This window comes from Schistocerca serialis, chromosome 12 (genome assembly GCF_023864345.2).
Source record: "Schistocerca serialis cubense isolate TAMUIC-IGC-003099 chromosome 12, iqSchSeri2.2, whole genome shotgun sequence".
Classification (NCBI taxonomy): Eukaryota; Metazoa; Arthropoda; class Insecta; order Orthoptera; family Acrididae; genus Schistocerca; species Schistocerca serialis.
In genome coordinates, this window is record NC_064649.1 from 118,524,917 (window position 1) to 118,549,995 (window position 25,079).

General features: G+C 39.6%; 1 protein-coding gene across 1 annotated transcript in view; it reads right to left on the reverse strand.

The window, feature by feature from the left end:
* Positions 1-645: 645 nt before the first annotated feature.
* The window catches only part of LOC126427986 (sonic hedgehog protein), a 506,652-nt gene continuing 482,218 nt past the window's right edge, over positions 646-25,079 (reverse strand). Inside the window, exons 4-6 of the mRNA XM_050089871.1 lie at positions 13,787-13,968; positions 11,878-12,021; positions 646-2,890 (exon numbers count right to left, since the gene is read on the reverse strand). Coding sequence (XP_049945828.1) covers positions 2,528-2,890; positions 11,878-12,021; positions 13,787-13,968 — 689 coding nt within the window. The 3' untranslated portion in view covers positions 646-2,527. The remainder of the gene's footprint in view (positions 2,891-11,877; positions 12,022-13,786; positions 13,969-25,079) is intronic.

Genomic DNA, 25,079 nt, shown 5'->3' on the forward strand with positions numbered 1-25,079 from the left:
ATTGGAGCTCAAAGAAAGCTCTTGTACCAGCCGTTTCTGTGTATAAGGAAACTCATTCATGATAGCCATCAAATATGTGACTATCGAAAGATTGAGCTCTCCATTTGCTATGCAGCTTAGACAAAAATTATACCTAATGGTAAAAGTGCTGTTTCTTTTTAGTATTGTTATGGAAGAAAAGCATGTGCTGACAATAGGTTTTAGGGCATTAGGCCTGTATCATGTATACCAGAGTTAGGATAGTTGAGTGTTCTATTAACAATAGAAATTATAATTTTGAACTCTGCAAATGTCTTGCCCTTTATAAATCATGTATGGTTCTAAAACATGAAGAAAATTGCCATGTTGAACCCAGAAAAATCAGGTGGCTATTATTGTCTTGAACTTACCAAATGAAAATCATTATCAGTTAATGCTATGGGACCTCTTTTTCTAAAATAAATTTTCACTTTGTGTTGCATTATAGTGAAAGAGAATGAGTGTAAGATATGGCAAGAAAAGGACATGTAAAATGAGTGAGACAAGAGGATGTGTAGAGGTAGATGGGTAGAGGTAGAATGAATGAGAGGAGGGGTAGAGGACATAGGACATTAAAGAAATGGAGAGAGAGAGAGAGAGAGAGAGAGAGAGAGAGAGAGAGAGAGAGAGAGAGAGAGAGAGTGCATGTAGGGGCAGGAAAAGACAAGGTATGGAACACCAAGAAAAAGTGTGGGTCCTTAATATAGCGTATAATTAAATGAGTTGTAAAATGAGATAGAGAATAGAGAAATTAAAAGAAACTGGTGAAAGCTGAAAATGAATTTGTAGTTTAGGAAAATGGTTGTGCAAGGGATGAAAGTGAGAGACGTATATGTTGCACTGATAACTGCGGAAAGCTCAAACTCTGCGTGTCAACATCATTACTTGGTTATCATGTCCTTGAACTTGCATGACACTGATAATGCATGTTATGTGTGATTAGCACAGCAAAAGTGAGTGAAAGTTTCAAATGTCAAAATGCAAACAATGGCTAAATTAAAGTGTTTGATGAGAATTTTCAGTGAATTGCTGCATGACAAATGAAGAGGAGATAAGAAAATCTGTAACCTCTCCTGCACACCCAAAGATGAGACAGTGAGGAAGCCTAGAGACAGAAATCGCATATGGATAACTGTTGTTAGCTGCAAAAAAAAGTTTCAAGCAGATGAAATACATTTTGTTCTACTTAATTTCCCTCTGGATCACTCCTTTAATATTGGACAATTATTAACTGAAAGTGAACTATAAACAAGTAATAGAAAATACTGCACGGTTTAAGTACAAATCTGTAAAGTAGTCAGTTTCTGGTGATATATGATATGTAACATGTTTTCTAAATGCAGTAAACAGTAGTTTCCGTCACAAATGTGTGTATTGGGTTATTCATTTTTTCTTGTTATCTGTTTAGTCTCGGATCCCATGAGCCTGAAGGAGAGGGTGCTTGTTGTCAATACATTTTCTAAATGAAGAGGGAAGCCTTGGACACTTCTACTCCGAATGGAACTTTTATGAAAATGAGTTAACAATACAAAGATTGACCAAATTGTTCAGTCTTTGTGCATCATACTGTGTTCTTTTCACATATTTTGTTCCCAAACAAACCTGGTTTATCTTTTCCTGTACTTGACAATACTGCTGCTTAAACTCACTGTCATACTCTTTTTGTAAGCAGTGTGGATGTCCAGCATCGCAGGTAAATAATTTCCACATTTGCACCATACCTATGACTGTGTGTAATTTCTTTCTTATTGGCACCTTCATTCAGGGGTGTAATGTGGAGGAATCCAGGTTTCATAAGTTTTGTTGTCTCATTTTGGTAGTTGTAAGGCAATAATAAAGGAAGGTAATGTCAGAAGACAATGGCAAACTATCAGTTGCCAATTAAATCAAAAATTGCAGGCTGGTTCTTGAGTCACGATTAGGTGTTCAGTACAAATATCAAGCACTAACAAACCTGCCACATGCTGTAAAAGCAATAGCAAAATCAGGTCTATATTTTCACCTGAAGATTAAATATTTCTGCTGGTACTGACAAACACTTTACTAGGTATCGAATCAGAGATGAAATCACACATTCCTTCTATTACGATGGCCAACTCGGATCACAATTTAGGATATATTCTGGCATTTGCAGTTTGTGCATTGTAATATTATTTGTGGTGTCTTATAAACACCTAGTCAATAAATGGAACTATCGTGCTAATTTTCTATAGCGATGGAAACAAGCGACATCATCACACTATATTGTTGTTCATTTTTTTTATCACCAGGATATACACTATCTACACTGGAGCATTACTTCATAGTGTATGTAATGCGTTATAGGTACAGTGACACCAACAAGTTCTCAAATGTATTACTCTTCACCTTGTCGCAGTTTTTGTCAAAGGCAAGTATCTTCTTCAGAGTAGGAAAAATACACTGAGGATGAGCACAGGTATGCTGAAAGTTCCCCAACTAATGAGTCAATGTCACTAGTTAAATTATCACAGAGAGCACTCCGACAGCATCACTTGTACAGCATGCCGGAGGGCAGGACGAACCTGGCAATTGCGTACAGAGCACGGGCGTACCAGTGGACGCCAGAACCGGGCGTCGCCCGCTCGGAGCCCGCGGCCTCCGGTCCGCCACCTTCTGGACCGGTCGAGAACAGTTTCCGGAACAAGTCCCGGACACCGGAGCCGAAGCGGTAGGGTGCGTAGGACCAGTGGGCCAGCGAGTGGCTGGAGACGACGGCGTAGCAGGACGCGGCAACGCCGTCCACGACGACGGTGCCGTGGCGCGTCAGCGGTGCGTAGACGCCAGACCGCCTCTCCTCCGACACTGCCAGCACCCGCTCCACGTGCACCGACGTCACGTTCTCGCCCGACACCTGGCAAACGGAGGGCATCCAGAATGAAAGAGAGTGGAACATTTGTACATCATTGTTTTCTACATCTACATCTACATATATAGTCCACAATCCACCATACGGTGCGTGGCAGAGGGTACCTCATACCACAACTAGCATCTTCTCTCCCTGTTCCACTCCCAAATAGAACGAGGGAAAAATGACTGCCTAAATGCCTCTGTACAAGTCCTAATCTCTCTTATCTTATCTTTGTGGTCTTTCCGCGAAATGTAAGTTGGTGGCAGTAAAATTGTACTGCAGTCAGCCTCAAATGCTGGTTCTCTAAATTTCCTCATTAGCAATTCACGAAAAGAACGCCTCCTTTCCTCCAGAGACTCCCACCCGCATTCCTGAAGCATTTCCGTAACACTCGTGTGATGATCAGACCTACCAGTAACAAACCTAGCGGCCCGCATCTGAATTGCTTCTATGTCCTCCCTCAATCCGACCTGATAGGGATCCCAAACGCTCAAGCAATACTCGAGAATAGGTCGTATTAGTGTTTTATAAGTGGTCTCTTTACAGATGAACCACATTTCCCAAAATTCTACCAATGAATTGAAGACGACTATCCGCCTTCCCCACAACTGCCATTACATGCTTGTCCCACTTCATATTGCTCTGCAATGTTACGCCCAAATATTTAATCGACGTGACTGTGTCAAGTGCTACACTACTAATGGAGTATTCAAACATTACAGGATTCTTTTTCCTATTCATCTGCATTAATTTACATTTATCGTACTGTGTTTCTATATGCACATGGATCTAGAGACTGTTGAATGAATATTAGACTGGTGCTGATTAATTTTTCGTTGACATTTCACATGGCACAAAGAAAACTAAGAGGGAAAGTGTAAGGAAAGCAAGAGGCTTAATTGCAGGAGGAGAAAGGATAAAGATATAATATGTCCAGACACTTGAGGATTGTTGGTAGAATCAGAGTTTAGTGCGATGCAATTTTCGAGGACACTGCTGCCTTTGCCGCATAAGTGACGTAAGGATATACCAGTGTTTCTTTTAATATATAACTAAAGAATTTTTCATGTAATGATTTTGTGTAATAGTTATATGCTATATATATTTTTATGTTTCATGTTGAATGAGTCGGGACTGGAGAAACGAGACTGCATATGCCCCACTGGGAGCGGTTCATTGCCACCCCAGTTAGAACAACACATTTAGCCAACAGCCAATTCCACAAGAACTGCCATTATGTTCCAATTCCCTATGAGAATTATAACAGAAAAAAATAAAATAAAATAAAATAGAAGTGTGAGAAAGATGTATCTTCCTGTTTCTGTTCATGTTCATGTTCATCCATCCTTACACATTCACACAAGGATGGACTTAATTATCAGTGTGACCTGCACTGTGTGTATTGTATTCTGTCATGAAATAAACCAATGTGAAAGTTGTTAAGCAGAGAGAAGTATTTACAGTGTATGAGTTTCTAAAAGTATGGTGAAAAAGACACATTTATTTTTAAAATTGCAGTTGTTTCAAAGAAAATGCCTTTTTTGCATGCTGCACATCAAAATTTTTATTTTTATTTACGCACCCAGACACGTTTTCCCTTTTTTACAAGGCATCTTCAGTGGGTGTCAAGTAACTTCTAATTCACTGCATCTAAGCAAACTGCTGCTTCTCATCTGGCAACCAGGTGCACATCTTACAGTTCACTTTCAGTTCACCGTTTACGTACTGCCATCTTTTTAAAGTTAACGTACACAGTGAACTGAAAATGAACTGTAAGATGTCCACCTGGTTGCCAGATGAGAAAAAGCAGTTTGCTTGGATGCAGTGAATTAGAAGTTACTTGACACCCACTGAAGATGCCTTGTAAAAAAGGCAAAACACGTCTGGGTGCATAAATAAAAATAAAAATTTTGACGTGCAGCATGCAAAAAAAGGCATTTTCTTTGAAACAACTGCAGTTTATATACAGCCGCTGCAAAGGTAATGAAGTTACTGGTTTGGCTATAATCTGATATAGTATGATAGAACATAAATAATTTAGGCGTAAAGGAGGTGAGCTATTGAAGAGCAGAAGTGTTCATTTCTTGACAGGTGCACACAAAACAGAAAGAAAACTTGCTAGCTTTTGGAATAAATCCTCAGTTGAGCTGGAGTAAAATGTGTATGTGCCTCCCCTTCTGACCCCCTGCCTTCTCCTCACACACACATTCTAGTATATAATGCAATGTGCCGGTGCACAGGTGTGAGTGAAGAGGGGGAGGGGGGGGGGGCGCTCTATGTCTCTAGAAAAGCATTTTTCAAGACAGAATATTTGATGTTTTATGGGAAGAAGGACAATGTAAATGATCTAGTCAAAAGTCTAATATGTGTTAGTATTACAAGTGCTCATAATGAAAATGTACTCATAACAATAATAATAATAAGTTTAATATATTTGAGTATTATTAGTATGAATTTGGAAAGTAGTGCTCGTTGCAGCATTGCTAGTTATCTTCGCTTCATGCTATAGCAACAAAAAATAAATAGTATCTATGCCGTAACTACGCAGGCTTTTCTGGCATAATAAATGGCAATATTCATCTCTTGTTTAGAGCTGGATAATGAAGTCAACATGACACAATATTTCTGCAGTCCACCTGGACACTATTTTCAGGTGAATCTGCTGTTGCAGAAACTCGCTGGGTTGGAATACAGACTGCGAACCGGTGCTCCTTTATACACCACAGAAAGTCAACAGTGTGTGTGCAAGAAATTGTCATAATTGCACTCTAGTGCAAGTGGACATATAGTGGTGGAAGCTGGCGAAATCGATAAATCACTGTTATAAACTGTCCTGATGTTTGAATCAAAGACCATTGTTTTTTAATGTCTGATAAAGTGGAGTACCAAATCTTACTTAAAGGGTAACCCTTGTCTCTATTTGTATGATTGTCAGATAGTCTATTTTCAATAGATTCTTTTCATAGTTATGACAATTTCTTGTGCATGTGCTGCTGGCCTACTGTGGTGCTTTATGCTCCTGCTTGCATTCAGAATTCAGTTCCAGGAAGTTCACGCAACAGCAGTTCGCCTGAAGATTGCAGCTGGGTGGACTGTGGAGATATCATGTCAAGGTGCTTGATGATCTGGCTGCCAATCCAAGGAGTATATTAATATCTTACATTGTCATCCAGATTAAAAAAACTATCTGGATACTAATAATAAATATTACCAGATAGAATCTGCATACAAAGACAGATCAGATTTATATACATGTATCCAATTTAAAATAAGTATACAGAAGAAATACGATGTTCACAGTGGACACATAAAATGAGTCATATCACATCAAGAGGAATAATTACAATTTATGATGGAGGAGGTGGGAAGTAGCATCGGGTGAAGTTGGTTTGTGTTGTTAGCTAGGACACACTGAGGGGTAGGTTCAGCTCCCTAATTGAAACGCTTTACTTCCGTCTTGCACAATGGCACATGTTGGTGGCTACATTTGAAAGTTATTTCTTAACTATAACTGGAATACTCTTTCAAATTCTGGAGATGGCAGGGGTAAAATACAGGGAGTGAAAGGCTATTTACAATTTGTACAGAAACCAGATGGCAGTTATAAGAGTCAAGGGGCATGAAAGGGAAGCAGTGGTTGGGAAGGGAGTGACACAGGGTTGTAGCCTCTCCCTGATGTTATTCAATCTATATATTGAGCAAGCATTAAAGGAAACAAAAGAAAAATTTGGAGTAGGAATTAAAATCCATGGAGAAGAAATAAAAACTTTTGAGGTTCGCCGATGACATTGTGATTCTGTCAGAGACAGCAAAGGACCTGCAACAGCAGTTGAACGGAATGGATAGTGTCTTGAAAGGAGGATATAAGATGAACATCAACAAAAGCAAAACAAGGGTAATGGAATGTAGTCGAATTAAATTGGGTGATGCTGAGGGAATTAGATTAGGAAATGAGATGCTTAAAGTAGTAAATGAGTTTTGCTATTTGGAGAGCAAAATAACTCGTGATGGTCAAAGTAGAGAGAATATAAAATGTAGACTGGCAATGGCAAGCAAAGCATTTCTGAAGAAGAGAAATTTGTTAACATCGAGTATAGATTTTAGTGTCAGGAAGTCGTTTCCGAAAGTATTTGTATGGAGTGTACGAAGTGGTACGTGGACGATAAATAGTTTAGATGAGAAGAGAATAGAAGCTTTTAAAATGTGGTGCTGCAGAAGAATGCTGAAGATTAGATGGGCAGATCATGTAACTAATGAGGAGGTATTGAATAGAATTGGGGAGAAGAGGAGTTTGTGGCACAACTTGACTAGAAAAAGGGATCGGTTGGTAGGACATGTTCTGAGGCATCAAGAGATCACCAATTTTGTACTGGAGGGCAGTGTGGAGGGTAAAAATTGTAGAGGGAGACCAAGAGATGAATACACTAAGCAGATTCAGAAGGACGTATGCTGCAGTAGGTACTGGGAGATGAAGGAGCTTGCACAGGGTAGAGTAGCATGGAGAGCTGCGTAAGACCAGTCTCTGGACTGAAGACCACAACAACAACAACATCTGTTAAATGTAGTTAGTTTATGGGGTGTGGGGTCATGTAATTTATTATTTTGATGATGATGATGATGATGATGATAATGAAAGAAGTGAGTAGGTAAAAACTAGGATGCATCTATAGTGCCACAGGACGTCAATCCATGAGACACTGCACAGAGTGTACTTGCACAAAGTCTTACAATCATGAACTCTATTCCACTTGTCCTCCTCTCCCTGCCATGCAAAAGAAACAGGAAAAAGAGACCAGAACATGGATATTAGTAGAAAAGGCCAAAGTGGTGAGAATCAGTAAACATTAAGGCTCTGTCAAAACTTCATTGAAGGTTGCTTATAGCTGAGCCCAATCCACCTCCAACTGATGTTATGGGACACCTCGTATTATCTATTTGACAAACGCTTCTAGTGGGTTTTAATTTTATCAGTGACATGAAAGGATGAGGCGAGGCTTCAAGAAAGCTTTATATAATGCTGTTAAGGATGGGGAGAGGCTTCAAGAAAATTGTTACATAAATAATGTTATAGATACAATTATAGCACCTGAGGATGTTCTTAAACTGGTGTGAAACTGGCCATGGTTTTAACAAACTTTCTACAGCCTGAGTAACGTTTGTTGCCTTCATATAAAAATGTATCATTGAAAGGTAAGATCAAGGAGCAAGTCAAATCTTGAAGATTGGTTACAAAGTTTGGAGACTGGGAATGAAAGCTGTGTAGAGGATATAAGAAATGGATGAAACAACTGCTTGAAAAGAAAATCACTCTTCACTTCTAAATCCAATACATACACAGGGGGTGTAATGGGTATAAATGAATATATTTTTATCTGTGGTACATTAACATGCACACACATCAGCAGATTGGTTGTTTTTCTCTCTGCATCAAACAGTCTCCCCACAAACAAACATTCACAAACTTTACAACTTGATGTTTTCTGCACGGTCGTAGTGCTCCACTAAGTGGACTACAAGAGTTTTTTAAACTTACTGTAGGGTTAAGAATGTGTACCAGACTGGAATTCAAACCTGGGACCTTTGCCTTTCACAGGCTAGAACTCTACTAACAGAATATAAGAAAGTTAGTAATGGAGTGCCACAAGGTTCTGTGCTGGGACCCCTCTTGTTCTTGATTTTCATAAATGACCTACCAAACTGTTTAACACTAGCTAATGATGTATTGTATGCGGACAATACAAGTTTTTTTATTAAAGCTCAAAATGAGACCGACTTGCAACACAAAGTAGAAATAACAAAAGAAGAAGGAGGAAAATGGTTTAGAGATAACTGTTTATTTGTAAATGAGAAAAAAAACCAGTATGGATGAATTTCAGCCACGTATTGAATAAAGTAAAGCCCAATATAGTTTGGAACTTGGTGAACAGAAGATTTTACGAACTTCAAACACAAAATTTTTAGGTATCTGGCTAGATGAGCGTCTAAAGTGGAATAAACATATTGAAATGCTCAATAAAAAGCTAAGTAAATGCTGCTACATACTCAGAATGCTGAAAAACTGCTGCAGTGAAAAAACTGTAATATGTGCTTATCATGCTCTTATGCATAGTCTATTGCGGTATGGTGTCTTATTTTGGGGTAATTCAAGTCTGGCAAACTGGTCATTCATTATTCAAAAATGAGCATTAAGAATAATGAAAGGGGCTGAACCAAGAGAGCCTGCAGGGAAATTTTCAAAGAATTTCAAATAATGTCGCTTCCGTCTTTATATATCTACTAAAGTACCTGCTTTTTCAAATCTCATCCCCAATTTTCTTCTTTAAATAGTGAGTGCCATGACTACCCAACAAGACACAGGAATGATTTCCACAGAGAAACACACAAAACAGGCCAATATCACAAAAGTGCAATATATCACCCCAAAATCCTTTTTAGTGCTCTTCCCTTAAGATAGAAAAGTTTTACATTTTTAAAAATGAGCTTAAAAATGTTATTAAGAGAATGTTTTTACAGTGTTACAGAGTACATGGATTTTCAGAACATAGTGACATAGTGGTCAATGATAATGATAATTCATATTTGAACAAATCTATGAAAATAGTCTGCCTGTACACACTATAATTAATTAATTATTGTTTGTTCTGTTATTCCCTACTAAAGTGGTCAATTATAATGATAAGTCATATATGAAAAACAAATGTATGAAAATAGTATGCTCTATAAATAATTAATGATTGTTTGTTTCGTTATTCTCTACTATATGCTGCACGAGATATATATTTATATATGTTTTACCACTGTAGGCCTATGTTATTAATTTACTGTATAATTACAAACTCATATAATGTAACATGACAACTCCTATATCATTGTATATGACAAAATGGATGCTCAATGAATAACAAATAACAAATCTATGCAAGTGCAGTACATGATCCACTATGTGGTACTGGCAGAAGTGAAATCCTGTTTGTGGATCGTGAGTCGTGCTTTGATAGTTCAGTCAGTAGCGCACTTGCCTGTCAAAGGCAAAGGTCTCAGCTCAGGTCTGACTCTGATTTGGCACACAGTTTTAATCTGCCCTTAAGTTTCAAATCAGCACACACTCCACTGCAGAGTGAAAATGTATTGCTATGTGCCAACTAGGTGGTGTATCCTACACTGCGCCAACTTTTCGTCGTCAATTTCATCCAAATTTGTGGTACGTGCAGGGCTTGGCCAGAAACAAAAGTGGGAGAAGTGAGAGCTCCAGATGGATTTTTGGAGTGGGTCATGGGAAGCATGAGCCATTTTCATCAGCGTAGCTTGCAGGCTGAAGCTGGCATGCAGAAATAGTGCACAATGGTAAATGGAGGGTTGTGAGGTCGAGTCCCAATGTGGAAACTTTCTTTTAATTTTAATTTTCAGTTTTTACATTCATTACATTGCAAGCAAGCTGAAACTATGTTCACAACAATGTTGTTATTAATATTTCCATAAGAAGCATGAAGAGGAAAAGCACTGCAAAAACTTGTGATTCGAACATTCCCAGTAAGGGGCAGTAAGATGTACACAATGATTTTGTACATAAAATTAGATAATTTTATTATTTTACAGTTGTTGATTTTCATGTGTGGGGGTTGCATTCACTCTAAAAACAGGGGAAGCAGTAATTATCTTGGCATCTTGCACGTGTTACAAATGCTGCCTTTTTACAATTGCATGTTTGTTTTAAAGTTTCTGTTACTTTCATCAAGTAGGTTGGCAGCAAACGTCACCAAACACACCATGTTACAAAGTACTCATGAGGATAGCTGGTGATGTAGAAAGGAATTTTTTTGATGTAGTCTTCTAAGGGTGCAATTTCTTTTTCTCTCTTTCTCTCTTTCTTGAGCGTTTGGGATCCATATCAGGTCGGATTGAGGGAGGACATAGAAGCAATGTAGAGGCTGGTTGCTAGATTTGTTGCTGGTAGGTTTGAGCATCATGCGAGTGTTAAGGAAATGCTTCAGAAACTGGGGTGGGAGTCTCTAGAGGAAAGGAGGTGTTCTTTTCATGAATTGCTAGTGAGGAAATTTAGAGTACCAGCATTTGAGGCTGACTGCAGAACAATTTTACTGCCGCCAACTTATATTTTGCGGAAAGACCACAAAGATAAGTTAAGAGAGATTAGGGCTCATACAGAGGCATATAGGCAGTCATTTTTCCCTCGTTCTGTTTAGGAGTGGAACAGGGAGAGAAGATGCTAGTTGTGGTACAAGGTACCCTCCGCCACGCACCGTATGATGGATTGCAGAGTATGTATGTAGATGTAGATGTAGATGATGAGACAAGACCAGTTTTCTAGTGTTTTGATCAAATTCTTTACATAACAAAAAATAGACATTGTAGGGTTGCAGCAGTGGAATGCATTTGAGGGGATTCTCTTTAATCTTACATGATGGAAACCCTTTATCTTGAAAAATCTCATAGTGGTGGATTTTTTTGTCCCTCCACAAGTCAATTAATAGAAGAAATTCGTTCCTGTGCACCCCAAATTTTCCTTTGCATTTCCATGTGATGCTTTTATGAAAACATTAATACAAAATATATATTAAACATTATTTCAGTTTATTTTGAGTGTGATTAAAATAAAAATTGAAAATAACAAAGAAGAAAGAAAATAACAGGCTCCATAAAAGGCTCAACCCTATCACTATCTGATTATAATTCTGTACTTGTTACACTGTGTCAACTGCTGCCTGGAAACTAAGCTATCATAAATGCCTCATACCTCACCTGACTCATGCCAAAAATGCTATTTACTCTAAATACTCCCTTTTGTGTCACTTTCATTTTGAGCCAAGCCCTGCATACACCAAAAATTTGGGCAATATTGGTGATGGCAAGCCAGTATGGTCCCATCATCCGTGTGGAGCAAACAAATGTGTGGAAAGGTCTAATATGAAGTGTATGGTATGGACTTGGGTGCAGGAATGGGACTTAACCGGTACAGAGAGCAGGAAACTTACAAAGAGACGGTCTCCCGGGTGCACGCTGCCGGCGAAGACTTGCTGCACACCTCTCGAGCCCCTGTCCACGGGCAGCAGGTGAGCTGGTGTCACCAGCAGGGCACTGCCGGATGCCAGGGACAGCCGCAAGAACGGTCGCTCCTCCTGCAAACGGAATGGTGTACGTGAGCAGTAGGAACAAGGAATATGGTGTGTACATGGGAAATATTACATCCTCCCCCTCCCCCTATCTCTTTCTGGCCTTTCCTTCCAACTTTCTATGTTCTATTACCTTCTCTTACCCGTGTCATTCGTTCTTTCTTATATTCTCGACTACCTCTTTGTTCCTACCGTGCCATTCTCTTTCTGCTCTGTCCTCATCAATCCTTACCGTCCTGTGGCGCATTCCTTGTCTCTTTCTTTCCCCTTCCCTTTGATCTTCTTCTACTTCTTCTGCATGAAGCTAACTTCCTTATGTACTTTCTTCTTTTATTCTTCTCTCTCCGAATTCACCTTTTGACTCTGCTTCTTATCCAATATTTTTTCCATCTCAATCACCTTCCATACCATTTAATTACTTTATTTTCCATTTTATTACTTTTGATACCTCTTTCTTATCTCTCTTTTATCCTTTTTCTCTTTCTCTTTGTACTATTCATTTACTTCTCAAACCTCTCTTTCATGCCTTACTCCTTCCTTCTTTAATTCATAAAATATCTCATTCTCTCTCTTTTTTCTCTTCTTTATTCTTATTCTCCCATCTTCATCTCAATCCCTCCATTGCTTTCTTTGCAAGTTCATTTCCTTCCTTCTATTTTCTAATATCTTTCTGTTCTCTTTTCACATTCTTAATTCAACTATGTGGAGATTCCCTTCTCTTTTGCGTATATTTTTCTATGTTTATTTTCATTACTCTGTTTTTGCTCCTTTCTCATCTTCCACTCTGTCTGACCCTTTCTCATTCCAGGCTTAATTTATTTGTTTTTACTGAGAGGGGTAGTGCAGTGATTAGCACACTGGACTCGCATTCAGGAGGACATAGGTTCAAACCCACATCTGGCCATTCTGATTTAGGTTGTCTGTGATTTCTCTAAATTACTTAAGGTAAATGCTGGGAGGTTCCTTCGAAATGGCATGGCCACTTTACTTCTCCATCCTTCCCTAACTTGAGCTTCTGCTCTGTCTCTAATGACCTCATTGGTAATGAGGAGTTAAACACCATTGTCGTCCTCCTTCTTTACTTATTTCTTCTCTGCATCAATCTCCCTTTCTGTTATATCTCCCCTCCTTTCTAGTTATTTCTTTTTTGTTCCTTTATCCCTCTTAATATTTTCATTTTTCCTACCTCTTTCTTTTGCCTGTTGTCTCTATATCTTTACTGACTCTTTCTTTCTTGTTTCCTACTTCTTTAGTTCTATAACCTACTTTTCTTCTTTCCCTCTGTATTTCATTCTTTTTCAATTTGTCATTATATGCCCCTATCTCCCTCTCTTTGTTTTCATCATCTATGACCTTTCTTCTCCACTCTCTTGGTTACATTCTTACTCGTTACATTTATTTTTAACTTACTTCCTGCTCTTCTTGCACCTCTTTTGTTCTCTTTCCGTTAAAATTTGCTATTCCTTTTCCTCTTTTTTACGGGAAAAATATTATTCAGTGCTATTGTAGGGTAGTAGAGACAGCGAAGTGATGATGAAATATATATGTGATCCACATGAGGAAACATGTGATGCATTTCCAAATAAATTAATGTAGCGACAAATTGCAGTTTCTCATTGCAGAGTCATGACTAGTGAGTAATACCATATGGTCTGTACGCTAACTAGTGCACAATTATTGATACACTGTTTCTCCTGCAGAAGCAATCACGTTAATGAGTTTCGAAGATAATCATATAAAGAGTGAGCATTGTAGTGGCGTGGATACTCACATTAGGGCTGCGGTCTAGGAAGAGGATGACCTCCGAGAAGAGTGTCTGACCACTCTCCAGGTCAACTGCCTGCACGCGCTGGCCTATGCGGAGCCGCCGCAGTGGCAGCCGCTGCCCGTCAGAGAGCAGCACCGTCGCGTCGCCCGGGAAGCAGCCACCAGAGCGCGCCGCCTGCGATGACTCTGCAGATATTTGTTATGGTTTTGTTATTTTAAATAGCTTCAGGTAGCACAACGTGAGACAAGATTAAAATGAGCATACTTTATACACATAACATAAAATTACCAAAAAATTTGGACCCCCCCCAAGAAATTTACATTTACATTCTGCAAACCACTATGAAGAACATGGCAGAGGGTACTTCCCACTGCACTGAATATTAGGACATCCACTGAATTGGGTAGTAAGGAAGCGATTCTCTTTTTCCGTGTATTTGAGAGATGGGCAGGACACGAAACCACAGATATAGTTTCAGGTCTATTAGTTTCGAGTCAGAGCCTCCACCTGGGCAAAACTCTCCTCACCAATGGGTTGGGTGTGTCATTGTGACAACATCTCACAGGCGACGCAGGATTAACTGCGTAACAAAATAAACATCAAAATCAGCTTACTGATATCATCTATCGGATAACGATTGGCTCTAACACTGGTACACTTCGAGTTTCTTCATACTGTACTATATTTAATACATAGTGCCGAAATGTCAATTTACTGGATACTGAATACACGAAAAAATGATCATTGAATATTAGAAGATTTCTGAGTGGCGTAAATTACAAATTACAAAAAATAACAATTTATTTATAAATACTAATGAAATAAAAAAATTAAAATTTGATATGTTGTTGTTGTGGTCTTCAGTCCTGAGACTGGTTCGATGCAGCTCCCCATGCTACTGTATCCTGTGCAAGCTTCTTCATCTCCCAGTACCTACTGCAACCTACATCCTTCTGAATCTGCTTAGTGTATTCATCTCTTGGTCTCCTTTCACGCTTCCCTCCAGTACTGAATTGGTGATCCCTTGATACCTCAGAACATGTCCTATCCTACCAACCGATCCCTTCTTCTAGTCAAGTTGTGCCACAAACTCCTCTTCTCCCCAATCCCATTCAATACCTCCTCATTAGTTATGTGATCTACCCATTTAATCTTCAGCATTCTTCTGTAGTACCACATTTCCAAAGCTTCTATTCTCTTCTTGTCCAAACTATTTATCGTCCATGTTTCACTTCCATACATGGCTACATTCCATACAAATACTTTCAGAAACGACTTCCTGACACTTAAATCTATACTCGATGTTAAAAAATTTCTCTTTTTCAGAAACGCTTTCCTTGCCATTGCCAGTCTACATTTTATATCCTCCCTAATTCGACCATCATCAGTTATTTTGCTCCCCAAATAGCAAAACTCCTTTACTACTTTAAGCGTCTCATTTCCTAATCTAATCCCCTCAGCATCACCCGACTTAATTCGACTACATTCCATTATCCTCGTTTTGCTTTGGTTGGTGTTCATCTTACATTATTTGATATATACATATATATACAGGGTGGTCATAAAATGCCTGAAACGCTTGTAGGGATGTTGCAGAGGAGGTTGTACTGAGACATAAATGTTACGTAAAAAATTCGATACGAAGAGCCGTTTCCGAGTTATTTAGCATGAACTTTTCCAATCAGTTCGTTGCGTGCCCGAATTCAAGTTTCAGCTAACCAAACAAAGCGCGCGACGTCCCGATTGGCTAATTTCAATGGTAAATAACTCGGAAACGGCGGAACGTATCGAATTTTTTTCTTAACATTTATGTCTCAGTACAACCTGCCCTGCAACATCCCTACAAGGGTTTCAGACATTTACTGACCACCGTATATAGACGGGATGGCCCACTTAAACGTTTCAGCACAAATAGTTCTGGAACAACGACAGATACTGAAAAACGACTTTGCGCGCTCATGAAAGTAAATACTATGAGACTTTCTAAAACGTAAGCAAATATTATTTTCAACACAAATTTATGTTTTTTTTAATAGACATTCAGTATTATTTCTTACGCAATCAGTAACATGAAAAGTCAGAAAGAGAATGGCGTTGGTTGCATCACAATACGTCAATTACATTCAGAGATATTGCAAAGCAAAGTTGACGCTTGAAATAAACGAAACGCGCCGCTATTGAACATCCAGAGATGAAAGCGTGAACCCCACGTTACCCATAATGGCGTTGTGCTTGACGTACTACAACGCGACAAACGCTGTATTTACTGCTATTTACTGGAAACAATACAGATGTCCAGTCACATACAACGAAAAATAAGGAAAGGGTTTTCTCGTTCGTGATTTATTTAAATTTAAATATGAGTGAATTCCTAAGGGACCAAACTGCTCAGGTCATCGGTCCCTAGACTTACACTATTTAAACTAACTTAAGCTAAGAACAACACACACACCCATGCCGCAGGGAGGACTCGAACCTCCGGCAGGAGGAACCACGCAATCCGTTACATGGCGCCTCAAACCACGTGGTCACTCAGAGCGTCCGTTCGTGTTTTATTGATCTTTGTTACAGTAATAGAAAGGACATAACGGTAATAAGATATCCAATATCACCGGCCAGACTAAACATAATTAAGGATCTAACAGAGGGGTAAATGATACTTGTACATCAGTTAAATAATGGTGCATAACACGTGCAAGACATTGTCCCTGAACATTTTTAATGATTATGTTACAACTGAACTTTTGCACACGACGGAACCACTACATAAATGTACAATAGTATCTACAAACAAACATACGCCTTCTCAGAAAAACACATTTCTCACAGCAGAAATATTACAACGTATGTTCGAAGAGATCGCCATTTGAATGGGAACACCACTGTATAGGGTCCAACACTGATCGACTCACTGCTGTTTCTGGTGCTATTGCGGCACATGCAGCGGTAATACGGGCTTTCATGTTGCCAATTGTTCTTTGAAACTTCTTAAACACCAAATTTTTCACATGTTCTCAGATAAAAAAGTTAATGAGGATGAGCTTTGGCGACCACATGGGAAATCTGACAGGATTAGCCCTATCCATTAATTTGAGAACTGTTAGGTTTGTACACTGATCGGAAGCGCTCTGTACAGTGCACGAAAGTAAATAGTACACACAGGAGGTAAGCCGTTATGTACATATCAATGTGAGTGGTAGCAAAACCTTATTACCTTCGGTCCTCCTGATAACAGCGAAAGTAAGATTACATACGTCAGTCACACCGCGGTTTCGAGCAACGTAGGTTTCACACTTGCATCTCGGGGTGTGCAATACGGGCGCGTTTCGTTTATTTCAAGCGTCAACTTCACTTTCCAACTTCTCGGATTATAATTGATGTATTGCGTTGCAATCAACGCCATTCTCTTTATGATTTTTCGTGTTATTGATTACGCAAGAAATGACACGGGTTGTCTATTTAAGGAAAAACAAGTTTGTGTTGAAAAAATATTTGCTTACCTTTTGGAATGTTACATAGTGATTTCATTCGTGAGCCCCTGCCTTACATACATTCACGCGAAAATCGTTGTTCAATGTTTGTTGTTTTTCTACAGATATTTGCGCTGAAACGTTTAAGTGGATATACATATATATATGGTGGTCCATTGATAGTGACCGGGCCAAATATCTCACGAAATAAGCATCAAACGAAAAAACTACAAAGAACGAAACTCGTCTAGCTTGAAGGGGGAAACCAGATGGCGCTATGGTTGGCCCGCTAGATGGCTGCCATAGTTCAGACGGATATCAACTGCGTTGTTTTAAAATAGGAACCCCTATTTTTATTACATATTCGTGTAGTACGTAAAGAAATATGAATGTTTTAGTTGGACCACTTTTTTCGCTTTGTGATAGATGGCGCTGTAATAGTCACAAATACACGGCTCACAATTTTAGACGAACAGTTGGTAACAGGTAGCTTTTTAAATTAAAATACACAACGTAAGTACATTTGAACATCTTATTTGTGTTGTTCCAATGTGATACATGTACCTTTGTGAACTTATCATTTCTGAGGACGCATGCTGTTACAGCGTGATTACCTGTAGATACCACATTAATGCAGTAAGTGCTCAAAATGATGTCCGTCAACCTCAATGCATTTGGCAATAAGTGTAACGACATTCCCCTCAACAGCGAGCAGTTCGCCTTCCGTTTCCCCCTTCAAGCTAGACAAGTTTCATTCTTTGTAGTTTTTTCGTTTGACTCTTATTTCGTGAGATATTTGACCCGGCCACGATCAATGGACCACCCTGTGTATATTTCAAGCGTCAACTTCACTTTGCAACTTCTCGGATTGTAATTGATGTATTGCGTTGCAATCAACGCCATTCTCTTTATGATTTTTCGTGTTATTGATTACGCAAGAAATGACACGGGTTGTCTATTTAAGGAAAAATAAGTTTGTGTTGAAAAAATATTTGCTTACCTTTTGGAATGTTACATAGTGATTTCTTTCATGAGCCCCTGCCTTATATATATATCTGTGTGTGTGTATGTGTGTGCGCGCGCGCGCTTTTGTGTGTGTATGCTCGGTCTCGGTGTTTCCCATTTTTCTACCAATTTTTAATTGGTTGTGAATCCTCGTATTTTCATGCAATTACTAGCATTGTGATTGGGAATCCAAGCTAAATTATAGGTCCCCGTACTGTAACTCGCTGTGTAAGTCATTTCAGACGCCAGACGAAGGCAACAACACACCAATACTCACTAGCATCATGCCTGTTACAGAAAGTACTGTAGTGTCCAAATCAACCTTCGCATTTAGTAACTAAAATGGAAAAGATCAATCTTATTTTAAATATGATTTAATATTTCATAAGTAATATTTCCATCTGATAATAAATATAAAATTTAAGTAAAAGTAAAAAAAGGCTACCACGAGAAAACAACCAGGGACATTACTAATACAAAGCTTGCATGCTACGCGATCAGCCAATAATGATTCTGCTACAATAATCGAATTGTTTGGCATTTAACAGTGCTTGAATTGATGTCTTTAAATCATCGCAGACGATTTTTTTTACTTTTCCTGACACTTGCGTCGCACTGATTTAGAAAAATAAGGTCCGTGAACTGCCTCTGAAATTCTCTGAGCACGAAGTAGGGCGCCAGTCTATAATCCTCTAGTAAAATCTCAATTTGTTAAGGCTCTTTGCTGCCCTCTGATAATACTGTTCATATTTTTTGTAACGGTATTTCTAAAATTCCTACACCTCGAAAAGGCTTAAAAAAGCAACACTCAACTATGAATCTGCTTTAAATATCTAGGAAATGGCTGAGATCTTGAGTGATTGCAGTTCTGCGCGCCCGATAAAATGTACGGTATGTGGCGCCTGCAAGAGCTTGAGTAGGCAATACATACAACAGTACTGTGTTGCGGTCAGCCTAAGAGAACGTACGCAGGCGCTCGCCACGGTTTCTTCAAGAGGTTCTGCTCTCGTTTAGTTTCTCTGTTATCGAAACTGAACTTCCCGAGAATCTAAATTAAATTAAAAACATTTTCCAGTTTCAGTTATTATTTATCAAGTACATTAGGGTGGCAATCTACAGTAATGATATAAATTCTTTGTAACTCTATAGAAATACACAAAAAGAGACCAAGTTTGTAAAAAATTCAAAGCTATTTTCTTTTGCTATAAGATGCGGCGCAATGTATACGCTTCACGACGGCGGAAAACGGTGATTAAGTTTGGTCGCATGAAACGTTATGACGCAAGGAAAATGCATGTTTCTTTGTTTTTCCCTTGTATCACTGCGTCTTGTCGTAGTTTTGTCATCATGGCAAATGAAAAAGATTCTCGATCACTTTTTCTCTTTTTTGCTCCCTACGCCAGATGTCAAGTTTTCTATAATGTTTTGATTAGGTGACATGCAACAGCCTATAGGTAATTGAAAACACCCAATTTAACCATCAGCTTATTTTTATTTGAACATCAATATTTACCGGTTTCCATCGCTAACCATCTTCACAGGATATCTACCCAGAAACGCAGTTTCAATTTTCTCGGTTTTGTGGTGTTGAGTTTTCAAGTGTAGATACCTGCTTCACAGATTAGTATAACTGTTTCTAGTTCGTTCGATTTGGCCAATACAGAAGTTGTTGCAATCGTCACAGATTAAATTAAATGAAACAACAAGTTTACTGGAAACAGTAAACTTGTTGTTTCATTTAATGTCAGTAACAGTCACGGCAATGCCTAAGCTAAAAATGTTCGCATTTAAAATCGTCACAGATGATTTTGTATATTCCAGAAGCGGCATACTCTGCGAAAACTCAACGCCACAAAGACGAGAAAATTGAAACTGCATTAGAAATATTATAGAGAATACCGGAAGGATTTACTATGAATATTCTCGAAGATCTGGAAATATATATTCTCACAAGACACTATACACAGGAAATTCTAAATGAACACACAGGCTTTATAAATAAATACTATTTCGAAAACTTCATAGACATAATAGAATACGAAAGGGATGGTCATATGAAAAACAAAACATATACAGATCATACTCTGAACAGACAAAGAAACTGGTACACCTGCCTAATAACGTGTAGGGACTCTGCGAGCACGCAGAAATACCGCAACACGACGTGGCACGGACTCAACTGATGTCTGACGTAACCTTGGACGGATTTGACACCATGAATCCTGCAGGGCTGTCCATAAATACGTAAGAATACGAGGAGGTGGAGATCTCTTCTAAACAGCACGTTGCAAGGCATTACAGATATACTCAATAATGTTTATGTCTGGGGAGTTCGGTGCCCAGCGGAAGTATTTAAACTCAGAAGAGTGTTTCTGGAGCCACTCTGTAGCCATTCTGGTCGTGTGGGGTGTCGCATTGTCCTGCTGGAATTGCTCAATGCACAATGGACATCAATGGATGCAGGTGATCAGATAGGATGCTTACGTTCGAGTCACCTGTCAAGAGTCCCACATCATTCCAGCTGCACAAGGCCAACATCATTACAGAGCATCCACCATCTTGAACAGTCCCCTGCTGACATGCAGGGCGATTGGACCGCAGAAAAGGTCTTTTCCATAACGACAATGCACCAGCACATACCTCAGCAGTTGTGGTCGCAAAGTTAATGGAAATAGGATTCTCCAGACTTGGCACCCTCGGACTATTATTTGATCCCCAATTTGAAGAAATGGCTGGTGGGACAAAGATTTTATTCGAACGAGGAGGTGATTGCAGCAACTAATAGCTATTTTGCAGAGTTGGACAATTCCAGTTATTCGGGAGGAATCAACAAATTAGAACAGCGTTGGACGAAGTGTATGAGTCTAAAAGGAGACTGTCGAAAAATAAAAAAGGTTTACCCCAAACACGTAAGTAGTTTTTATTTTTGCACGGACTTTTCAAACGCCCCTCGTATTTTCGTACATGCGTCTGCGGAGGAACTTTGCATCGTAATTCGGAACAACACAGGTATTGCAGTATCGTAAACTGACATTTTGTCTTCTTCTCCTGTGGAGACTGTTAACTCGGAGTCAACAAAAACAGGAATTCACTGAAGAACTCTCGATTGTAAAAAGAATGAGCCATGAATGCAATGTTTCAAACTGTTACTATTTTACCTGGCCAAGTGCAAAAACGATAACCGTCGGATTAATGTTGAGGATTTGGGAGACATTAGGGTAAGTGTAAAGGCACATGTATAATACTAATGCAAGTCGTTCAACTGTTAAAATCGTGCTTGATTTCAGGTATAAATGAGGAAAAGTATAGCTGTCGCCGCCAGTGCGCTTAGTACTTAACGGCGGAAACTCGGAACTTGGCCCTCCGTCACCTGAGTTACTGCCTAAGTAGGGATAGGAAAACTATGCGAATTCGACAATGCGATAAATAACGCGAAATTAGCGATTTTTAGTGAAATAATGCGAAATCGGTATTATTTACGAAACATCGGGAAATTTATAAATTAGTCCTGTAGAAATGTTATAAATCTGGTTGCGGCAGTTTTCTATTTGTAACTGCATTTTCATTTCTGACGTCTTCAAGCGTGAGATTTGTGTATAACCTTAATCTGACAGTTCATTTCCTGTGTAATGAACTTCGATATGACTACAAAAATAGCACCAAAACTAGCAAAAACAACACGGAATTTGGCAAAAAAACACCAAATTTGACAAAAAACCAATTTTTTCGAAAAGCACCGAATGTGACAAAAAACGAATTTGACAACAAAACACCGAATCTGACAACAAAACACCGAATCTGACAACAAAACGCCGAACTTGACAAAAGTGTCACATCGAATTTGCCAAAAATAAGGCATGGAATTTGGTAAGAATGTAACATCGAATTTGGTAAAAGCAGCAACTAGGTTGATTAAAAATTACTTGTAAATTTTATAAAAAAGTAACACCACCATTGGAAAAAAAACTCCGACTCTGGCTAGAAAATAGCACCCAAATTGGCAAAAAAGTAGCACAGAGTCTGGCGGAAAAGGTAATTTAATTTGGCAGAAAATCCACCCAATTTGGCAAAACAGTCTTCACATTTGGCAAAGAAATCACCATATTTGGCAAAAAAATCATCATATCATCATATACGGCAAAAAGTTCATTATATTTGGCAAAATAAGTCACCGAATCTAGCAAAATTAGTCACTGAATTTGACGAAATGAGTGACTGAATTTGTCAAAATAAGTTATAGAATTTGGCAAAACCAACACCGACTTTGGCAGAAAATTATATCAAATGTAGCGAAAAGACATCAATAGAATTGCGTAGGCTTGCGCGGCCAGAGTCAGTCGTCATAAAAGTTTTCTGGATATGGTACCGCGTGATAGTGTATAAAACTACTGCTGCTGGAGAAAAGCCAACGTTTCGGCCTCGGTTGCAGCGGCCTTCTTTTGGGTCTAATGATCAACAAAATGGACCAGTAGACCCAGAAGAAGGCCGCTGCAACCGAGGCCGAAACGTTGGCTTTTCTCCAGCAGCAGTAGTTTTATACAATATCACGCGGAATCATATCCAGAAAACTTTTATGTCAAAACACATCAAATTTGGCAAAAACACATAGGTAGAAAAAGTATTAACTAAACTGCAGATGTGACACCGATTTTGGCAAAAAATAACCCCGATTTAGGTAAAACAAGTAACAAAGATTTAGGCCATGAATTAAAACGATTTTTTCCTGTGTCTATTTACACACTACTGGCCATTAAAATTGCTACACCACGAAGATGACGTGCTACAGGCGCGAAATTTAACCGACAGGAAGAAGATGCTGCGATACGCAAATGATTAGCTTTCCAGAGCATTCACACAAGGATGGCACCGGTGGCGACACCTGTAACGTGCTGACACGAGAAAAGTTTCCAGTCGATGTCTCATACACAAACAGCAGTTGACCGGCGTTTGCGTGGTGAAACGTTGTTGTGATGCCTGGTGTAAGAAGGAGAAATGCATACCATCACGTTTCCGAATTTGATAAAGGTCGGATTGTAGCCTATCGCGATTGCGGTTTATCGTATCGCGACATTGGTGCTCGCTTTGGTAGAGATCCAATAGCTGTTAGCAGAATATGGAATCAGTGGGTTCATGAGGGTAATACGGAACGCCGTCTGGATCCCGACGGCCTCGTATCACTAGCAGTCGAGATGACAGACAACTTATCCGCAAGGCTATAACGGATCGTGCAGCTACGTCTCGATCCCTGAGTCAACAGATGGGGACGTTTGCAATACAGCAACCATCTGCACGAACAGTTCGGCAACGTTTGCAGCAGCATAGACTATCAGCTCGGAGACCACGGCTGCGGTTACCCTTGACGCTGCATCACAGACAGGAGCGCTTGCGATGGTGTACTCAACGACGAACCTGGGTGCACGAATGTCAAAACGTCATTTTTTCGGATGAATACAGGTTCTAGTTACAGCATCATGATAGTCGCATCCGTTTTTGGTGACATCGCGGTGAACGCACCTTGGAAGCGTGCATTCGTCATCGCCATACTGGCGTATCACCCGGCGTGATGGTATGGGGTGCCATTGGTTACACGCCTCTGTCACCTCTTGTTCGCATTGATGGCAGTCTGAACAGTGGACGTTACATTTCAGATGTGTTACGACCCGTGGCTCTACCCTTCATTCGATCCCTGCGAAACCCTACATTTCAGCAGGATATGCACGACCGCATTTTGCAGGTCCTGTACGGGCCTTTCTGGATACAGAAAATGTTCGACTGCTGCCCTGGCCAGCACATTCTCCCGATCTCTCACCAATTGAAAACATCTGGTTAAGTGTAGCCGAACAACTGGCTCGTGACAATACGCCAGTCACTACTCTTGATGAACTGTGGTACCGTGTTGAAGCTGCATGCGCAGCTGTACCTGTACACGCCATCCAAGCTCTGTTTGACTCAATGCCCAGGCGTATCAAGGCCGTTCTTACGGCCAGAGGTGGTTGTTCTGGTTACTGATTTCTCAGGATCTATGCACCCAAATTGCGTGAAAATGTAATCACATGTCAGTTCTAGTATAATATATTTGTCCAATGAATTCCCGTTTATCATTTGCATTTCTTATGGCGTAGCAATTTTGATGGCCAGTAGTGTATAAATGACCTAGTAGATAGTGTCGGAAGTTCCATGCGGCTTTTTGCGGATGATGCTGTAATATACAGAGAAGTTGCAGCATTAGAAAATTACAGCGAAATGCAGGAACATCTGCAGCGGATAGGCACCTGGTGCAGGGAGTGGAAACTGACCCTTAACATAGACAAATATAATGTATTGTGAATACATAGAAAGAACGATCCTTTATTGTATGATTATATGATAGCGGAACAAGCACTGGTAGGAGTTACTTCAGTAAAATATCTGGGAGTATGCGTACGGAACGATTTGACGTGGAATGGTCATATAAAATTAGTTGTTGGTAAGGCGGGTGCCAGGTTGAGATTCATTGGGAGAGTCCTTAGAAAATGTAGTCCATCATCAAAGGAGGTTGCTTACAAAACACTCGTTCGACCTATACTTGAGTATTGCTCATCAGTGTGGGATCCGTACCAGGTCGGGTTGACGGAGGAGATAGAGAAGATCCAAAGAAGAGCGGTGCGTTTCGTCACAGGTTTATCTGATAAGCGTAATAGCGTTACGGAGATGTTTAGCAAACTCAAGTGGCAGACTCTGCAAGAGAGGCGCTCTGCATCGCGGTGTAGCGTGCTGTCCAGGTTTCGAGAGGGTGTGTTTCTGGATGAGGTATCGAATATATTGCTTCCCCCTAGATATAC